Below are 8,974 nucleotides of genomic sequence, written 5' to 3'. Positions count from 1 at the left end.
TATCGGTTATATTAAGTTAATCCACCTAATTTGGATAACATTTGGATTATTTATGGTTATATATTCATCTAACCGACCCATAACCGGAAATAACCGAAAATTAATTTCAAAATTTATTAAATTTTCAAATGGTCATCAATATTAGGATATCCAAATTACCACCTTAAACCAAACACCAATATAACAAAAACCAAACTGTTATATTAAAACTCATAATGTTAGAAATATGAACCCTAAACCTCAAACCCTAATCCTAACCCTAACCCTAACCCCTAAATGTCATGTTTTGAATGTTTTACACATTTTGATCAGACTGTGTAAAAATCAATCTTTGTCTATAATTATTACTTTTTATTGCTTATAATGATTGTAATATTCATTTTTTCATTCTATATTTTAATTTTAAGTTATAATAATTCTAATTTACAAATATTTCATAAGTCAGCCGTTTATGTCGATAACTCAGCATATCATTCAATTGTTTGAGAAATACTTTTATTTTTTTTATTCGCAATTCGAATTCAAATTTTTTTAATTAATTTAAATAATATATTGTAAGAAAAGCTAAAGTAGTGATTTTTTGGGATTCCCCAACAACATTTTTTATGCTATCGAAAGTTTTAATTAGATAATTTATTAGAAATATGATAGAACAAAAAACCCAGAAAAAAAGAAGAATACATACTAATATCTTATAACTCCATAATTCAACTCAGCCGTGTGAAATAAATCAGCCATAGACAAATCAATCTTTTACATACCCAAATACAATTCATCTCGAATTGAGCATAGTGACGAATTATGTTTAAAAGAGTGTAAACGTGATGGTATAATAATAATGTGCAACGCTTTACAAAATTTATAGGAAGCAAAATTTTTGAATTCTATTTTAAATCTGTTACATCAAATCTAAACAGTTGAAACAGAGAACCGAAAGAGACGATAGGAACCAAACACAACGAAACAGAAGCATAACGAGAGAGAGAGAGAGAGTGATAAAGAGAGTTTTCAAAATAATCCCCGATCTAATTAATGGAATTACCATCCTCCTCCACCGCTTCCTCCGTAACTTCCTCCTTCACCACCACCGTATCCTCCTCCACCCTCACGTCTTCCACCACCGTATCCTTGCCTGCAAAGGTAAAAAAGAAAAAAAAAATTATAAATAGGTGCGATGATATGTCTCGGATCTAATGCAGAACTAAATTGATGTAATTTTCACAGCCCTGACATATAATGTTAAATGATAGAATTAATCAACGATACTACACATTACTCAGCAATATAAGTTTTCACATGAATCAAAGCTGCTTGTGTTACTCACTCATCAAATTCAGCTGTGGAACAATCGATAAAGTAAACTAGCAAGTGGGAAAAGCTTACTCTCGAGATAAAACATGGATGATTTCGAAGAGAACGAGCTGTAAGAGGTTGCAAGAGAAGGCGAAGACGATGCTGAAAATGATTTGAACCAAGGCTCGCTTCTCTTCGTACTCCTTGTAAAGCCTCCGATTGAGAAACAGACACAGAGATCCCATCACCACTATCCCCTCGAAGATCGCCCATCCGTAACCCATCTCCGGCGATCTCTCTCTCTCTCTCTCTCTAACAAGAACAAGCGAGAAATTTTGGTTTTCTCTTTCCCCCAATTTCAAAGCTTGATCCATCAAACCACACTAAACCGGATCTCCGTACCAAACTTATCAATTTCCGGTACAATTACCCAAATTCAGAGACACATTAGTAAATTGCCTCGATCTCGGCATGTAACAGACCTTGGAATCAACAAGGTCGCCGTATTGAGAGAAGGCTGTCTCAAGAGCTCTGTCATCGGTGGTCTAGGCTAGACCTTCAACGAAGCACCGGATCTCAACATCTGCGGACACTATTGAAATATTTTGAGAAAGAAGAAGATCTAGGGTTTAACAGCGAGGGACAAAAGAGATTTGTGAAGAATGAAGAAGACGAAGTCTCCAATTTATAATGGGGGTGAGGGAGGCTGAGACTCAAGGTTAAGATATTTTCTAGGGTTTAGTAAAAAATTGGTTTAACCATGGTTAGATTTGTGGTTTACTCAAAATAAGCAATTGTTGATTCTGAAAAAAAATTGTTTAGTGACGTAGAAAATCGAAAATGAAGTGTATTTTAATTTGCTGATGTATTTTTTTTTTATTTTTTTAATCTAAATCGAAAAACTAAATCCAAGGGGTAAATTGTAATTACACCCAGGCCCTTAAACATTCTAGTAATTTTCAAAAGATTTATAGATATGAGTAATAAACCAACTTTTGGATAACATTTGAGTAATTCTTTCAAAAAAAAATACAAGAAGAGGGATTTATATTTTAATGAGATGTATTTAGTTACAAGTTAGAGAGTGGTGGAGCGTAGATGACAGAGGAAAAAAAAAACAGAGAAAGGAGAATGAAGAAGAAGAAGGAAAATAAAGTGAGAGAAATTGTGAAAAAATTTGTAAAGGTTGTAAATGTAACTTACATCTAGGCATGACCAAAACTAAATCATACCCGTATTTTGGACTGTAACATGACCGTATCTAAACAGTAACTAGATCGTAATTGCATAAAACGGTTAAAAACTGTAACCGTTAACCGTAAATGTATGATTAAATTATATTAACCATAACTGTTAATCAACCGTAACCATATCCACATTGTTAGTTAGCCATGTAGTTAAGCCGTACATTTTTAATCGTAACCGTTTTTTAGCCTAATCAAATATACTAATAATTAATTATTTAATACTAATCAGCGTTAGTTTTTTAACCTAATCAAAAAAGATTCGAAATAAGGCCTAAAGCCAAAGGTCGATTACAAAATAATATACTTTGTTTTACAATAGACACAAAAACTACTCTGGGGTTCTACTTGTTCACCACGCCCTCTAGTTTCCTCTAAAGTTTCCTGCAAGGCAAACACAGTTTCGTAAGTAATTTTAAAGATTACTTAGTGAGCTCAGAATTCTTGCAAAATCATAATAAATCCCCAACCCCAAAACCCCAAAACAACAAGCAAGCAAGCAACAAGGAATAAAGCAATCAAGCAAGCAAACAATCAAACAATCAATCAATCAGAGATAGCATGTGGAAGTTAGTGAGCTAAGCAATAAAAATTAGCAAGCAATCAATCAACTAAAAACAACATGCAATAATCTTGAATAAAAGCAAAAGTGTTTTAAACAAGTTTTAATTTATGGGCCCGGTATGCTTCCCCTCCTCAACAACTCTGTGAACACCCACGTTGCAACCACAAAAGCATGCAACCGGAACATAACCTAGAGCTACACCGTCGTGTAGACAGCGTCGGCCAGGGTAACGAGCCCAGTAACCTCCGAGCTCTTCGTCCCAGACCCTACAACTCACGACATGGGTAACATGTCGCGGCTGCATGCTGTACGGAAATAGTCTGAGGACAGCCATACCCTAGTTTTAATATGCTAGCCGGAATTTCTCGCGGACTAAACGCATTAAGACTTCAACAAATTGAACTTGAGTTTTTGTGGTTTTAAAGCTCATAATATTACAAGTATCCTTTCTTAGTTACCACCTCTGCCACTAGAACATTTCGAACTAGCAGCCAGTGTAACCTTTCAACCGAGTTACCATCTCCATTACTAACGTTTTATTTGTTTATGCAAATATGGGGACAAGACTTAACCACCGTTCACCAGCACCATAAAAACAGGAACAACTAACAACTAACAATTGCGGAACACGATACAAAACTTTAAAGAATATGGTAGGTTTTAGTTGATTTGATAATATGGAATATGGAATAACACCGATAACACCTAAACTTTAACGGTGGCAACTTTAAAGAATGGTGATGGTAGGTGTTAGTTGTTCCATATCTCGATATGCAACTTCCGTTTTATTAATTTTGTTTGTTTCTGGAAAGAGTAAAAGTAGTTTCATATTTATCGATGTACTTACGGGAGTAAACTTATGAAGATTAACTTTCCTGAGAGATGTGGAGAGTCTTGCTTTTAAGAGTTACTAGATGAGTATCCGCACATTGCGCGGGTTATCTTTTGGCGATATGAAAAATTATATTTTCACTGTCAATATGAGACCGTGTGTTGAATAGTCAAAAACTAAAGCACAAACTATGGTGAACAATATCATGTACTGAAAATTTGGAATAGCCACCACAGATGATTGAATCTTCTTTTTCATTGGCACTGTAGCAGTTTTTAAAAAAAAACTGTAGTAAATTTGGCCAATTCCCAAGTCTCATAATCTATTCTATCTCTTAAGAATCAAACACAAAATGAACAGTTTCTTCTTATTTAATAGTAAGATTACATTTAACAACACACATACCGGTCGTAGATAAATAAATAAATAAATTTAGAAACAACACCACTCAAAGAAAAAATCCTTAAGGTTCACCATAGTGAGAATGGACTTGCAATCTTGTTTATAGTTGAGCAGATATAGTCATAGAAAAAGGTTGCAAAGAAGGAAAACAACACAACAATGTAAAATTAAGAGAGAGTTTTGATTTTTCTTGTTTGTTATTGAATGGGAATGAATATAATCACTTACAAACTATAATTAGAAGAACTAATTAAACATCTTTCTCTATATATTCACGACTCCTACCATATAAGGATTTGTTTTTTCGAACCTGCTATACTGTACCAAAGCAAGAAATATAGGAATAATTAAAGAAAATTGTAAGCAAAACATAGCATGCAATTCTCATAACGAAGAAACTAACTTGTAATCTATTATTAGCAAAAGAAATAAATCATTACTAATGCATTAAAATAGTATAGGTAAGCTACAAAAAATAACTAGTTACAACCAATATAAATCCATTCATGTGTGGATATAGACTCTTGAGAAGGCTAAACAGCCACAAGCTGTACCCATCAGCTATTTGGAACAATAAGCATACTAATCAGTTTCAATTAGACAATTTATAGATGATGTTCAGATTGTCTTAACATCAGTATAAGACAATTTTCTTTCTTTAGAAAATTCAATCTTTTATTATTTTTAGCATTCTAATCTATATTCTAAAGCCATCGTTGGTGATTTCTTCAAAAGAGTACTCTATGAATATGATTGATATTCAAGTTCACCTTTCTCTGTAGTTGACCTTCATCTTCCACATATCTTCGTTCACTACAAATAAAAAACAGTAGGATGTGAGAGATATTATAAAGGAGCAGTTACTACAAAAATCAAGGCAAGGGCAGACGAAAAGGGTTGAAGTAGCAGTTACTACAAAAATCAAGCGAGGGAAGACGAAGAAGATTAGTTAAGAAACATAAAGAATTCAAGATGATTGGTTCATGGACATGTGGCACTCTCTTCATTGCTGATGTGGCAGAAGGATGGAGGCCAACTTTCATAGTATAGATTGAAGGAATGGTAGAAAGCTGAAACGTTTAATTAGACTTAATGAGAATCTCCATTTTTCTTCGTTGAAACCTTGCAACGTTGCAACGTTGTTTGTTTTCCATGTTTATTTGGACGATTTTGATTTATCATTTCTTGAAAAATAAATGATAACATAGTAAAATAATTCATCATTTCTTTGGTCATTTGCTTATTTGCTCATGTGTAATGATTTTAAGCGATAACATATCTCTTGATGTCAGGAATAATAAGTATTCGGAGGGACTCCTAGATAAAAGGTTTGAAGTACAAAAAACTGACCGGCTAGAACCATGACTGAAAGACCAAATCTCATATTTGATGTTTTGTTTTTCCCGTTTCAATCCAGTACTAACACACATTTTTTAATACGAGAAACAACCTGTTACTTTTAGACACTAACAATGACGTATACATGATTTCAGCTCGGAGAAGAGAGAGGGATAACTTTCCATACAGGTATAGACACCATCATAATTGGTTTCCAGCATCTGCAAAAAAAAAACATCTGGAAGGTAAGTGCTCATTGCTCATAAGAGGATAGAGTTGACATAAAAATGAGAAAAATCAAAACATAGTCATATTCTAAAATCTATAATATCTTGATTTATACTTATGAAAGAAAAAAGTTTTAAAAACTATCGGAATTAAAAAAATCTATGATATCTTCCAAGCATCTAAGTACCTACTCTATCGCATCGCAACATATAATTTCGTCTTAATTAACACTATTGGAATTTTAATGCTCTTCTTTTTTCGCATAAATGAGGTGAACCACAAACGTATATTCTTCTCACAGAAGTAGAAGCAGAGAAAATACTACATATTTACTCTGTAACTGATTTCATATCTTTGTTTTTTCCACGAAATGGGCTTTCAAACTTACATATATAATAATTTCCTTGTGGAAAGAGTAACTCCAGATCCCTTATACCATCAATATAGTACTTTGAAGCATGTGTTTACTCTGATTTTCAGTGAGAAATTATATGCCTAGCGTTTGTTCATAACACCAACTTGGACCAGAGCAATGCCATTTCACCTCCTCAATTGTGATGCATAATTGACCTTAGCAATGACATCTCAATTCTTCAGTTGTGGTGCATAATTGACTTTTAATAGTAAATAGAATGTAGCATGCTTTGTTTCGTCTCTTATTTTGGGCATATATATAGAGTAGTATGGTTTCTAACTCTGGATCGAATTTTAAATTTCAGCGGACTCTAATCCACTTATCACTAATATTCGTTATATACTTTATTGATTAATTCTTTTATGTTGGAATGTCCTGAAATCATTTTACTTACTCTAGTTTAAATTGTATCATCAAAGTTCGATAGTCAAATAGTATTAGCTGATTATAATGTTTTGCTAGAAGCCTCTTATAATCAATGACTTTAGAAGTTCATTGCTCATATTATACGATCCTACAAGATTACACACCTAAGCAAAATGGATTAACAGTGGATTTAAGTTATAGTATATATCATATGAGATATGTATATACTTATAGTTGTGTATTTATAATAAAGTGTTTATTATATAAAAGATATATATGTAGTATACGATATATACAATGTACGTGAGGTTAGTTGGGCTTCGTGGCCCATTACTAATCTAGGTTAACGAAAATGACTATATGTAGTGATATGTAATCACGTTAAAACATATCTTTTTGGTGGCCGCAACGATGACCCGACAAAAGTAGTTTGTCATTTTTGAGATTTGATCTCTACGGTACTAACATCAGGAAAAAGGTCATTTCATACCTGTACACACTCCAAAAATGCGAATTGCTACTTGTACAACTAAAAAGTGCCAATTTAAACATGTATCATAAGACATTTCACATTTCATACATGTATTCACAAAATCGAGCCAATTGCACAGTCCACGTTAACGGAATTAAGTCAACCGTTATAGAAGCTAACTCAGAATCCACGTGTTTTTTGACACGACGCCATTTTGATTCGTTTTTCTTGCAAAAAATTGTGGAAATTTGACACTCCGGAGATTTGAACTCATAACCTCACATCTGTTTAGCATAGGACATAACCAGTTAATCTAACAACAATTCTCAACAATATGATATAAATTAATCCTCATAAACCTAACGTAACATCCATCGAAATCGAAATTTTTTTGGGAAATTCACACTCTCGTAGGTCGAACCCGCGATCTCAGATTTTAATAACATAGGACATAACCAATTGATCCCACAACATTACTCAGTTATATGATACAAATTTATCTTTATAAACCTTAGATAAATCTAAGTCCCAATTAAATAAAATAATTTTATTTATATTTATAAATTAAATATAACTGAGAATATAAAGATAAATTTGTATAACTGATAAATTTATAAATTTATATTTAAATTATAAATTTATAATTTATAACTGAGAATTAAATATAAATTTATAAATTAAATATAACTACGAATATATTTATATTTAAATTAAATGAAATTATATTTATATATTAAATGAAATATTTATAAACCTTAAACCTTATTAAGCAAATTTGGCTGAATATAAATTAATTTCATTTAATTTAAATATAAATATATTTGCAGTTATATGTAATTTATAAATTTATATTTAATTCTCAGTTATATTTAATTTATAAATATAAAAGAAATTATTTCATTTAATTGAGACTTAGATTTCTTTTAGTTTTATGAGGATAAAATTGTATCTTATAATTGGGTATTGTTGTGGGATCAACTGGTTAAGTCATATGCTAAACATGTAAGAGATCGCGGGTTCAACCCACGAGAGTGTGAATTTCCCAAAAAACTTTCGATTTCGATGAATGTTACGTAAGGTTTATGAGGATTAATTTGTATCATATTGTTGAGAATTGTTGTTGGATCAACTGGTTACGTCCTATTCTAAATACATGTGAGGTCATGAGTTCTAATCTTTGGAGTGTCAAATTTCCACAATTTTTTTGCAAGAAAAACGTATTAAAACGGCGTCGTTTTACATTTTTGTTGCCACGTTAAAAAACACTTGGATTCTGAGTCAGCTTCTATAACGGGCTCGATTTTGTGAGTACAGGTATGAAATGTGAAATGTCTTATGGTACATGTTTAAATTGGCACTTTTTGTTTGTACAGGTAGCAATTCGCACTTTTGGAATGTGTACGGGTATGAAATAGCCCTTTTCCCGTACTAACATCCCATTCGATCCAGTTTGTATGCGTGTGGATACGAGTAGAGGCACGATATTTGGAGTGCTTTACAATCTTGGTTTATTTTAGTTCATCTTTCCGCTGCGAACTATCCAGGTATATTCATAATCTTATTACATAGATTTGATTCAATATTTACATGAATCCTGGCAATAAAATTTGTGACTAGTTTTATAAATCAGTACAAATTCCAACAGTGGTATCAGAGCCTACATGTATAATTTTGAATTAAACCTAATTTACTGTTCATATTTGATATGCAAAGTAGTTTTGTTTTGTTTGTTAAATCCGATTATCATAGTTGATGAATGAATAATCGATACATGCAGAGTTGTAAAATTGTTTACGTTGCATGTATTAATATAAAAACA

At 32.2% G+C, this 8,974-nt stretch overlaps 1 protein-coding gene across 1 annotated transcript; it reads right to left on the bottom strand.

Annotated features, from left to right (window-relative positions):
• LOC104711836 (GPCR-type G protein 2-like) lies at positions 803-1,967 on the bottom strand. Its single transcript, XM_010428606.2, has 2 exons — positions 1,384-1,967; positions 803-1,132 (listed from the first exon to the last, which is right to left on the bottom strand). Exons 1-2 carry the CDS (start codon positions 1,665-1,667, stop codon positions 1,039-1,041), a joined length of 378 nt encoding a protein of 125 aa, XP_010426908.1. The 5' UTR covers positions 1,668-1,967; the 3' UTR covers positions 803-1,038.

This window comes from Camelina sativa, chromosome 9 (genome assembly GCF_000633955.1).
Source record: "Camelina sativa cultivar DH55 chromosome 9, Cs, whole genome shotgun sequence".
NCBI classification, from domain to species: Eukaryota; Viridiplantae; Streptophyta; class Magnoliopsida; order Brassicales; family Brassicaceae; genus Camelina; species Camelina sativa.
The sequence above is the reverse complement of the archived record's forward strand: the minus strand, read 5'-3'. Positions and strand labels throughout refer to the sequence as shown.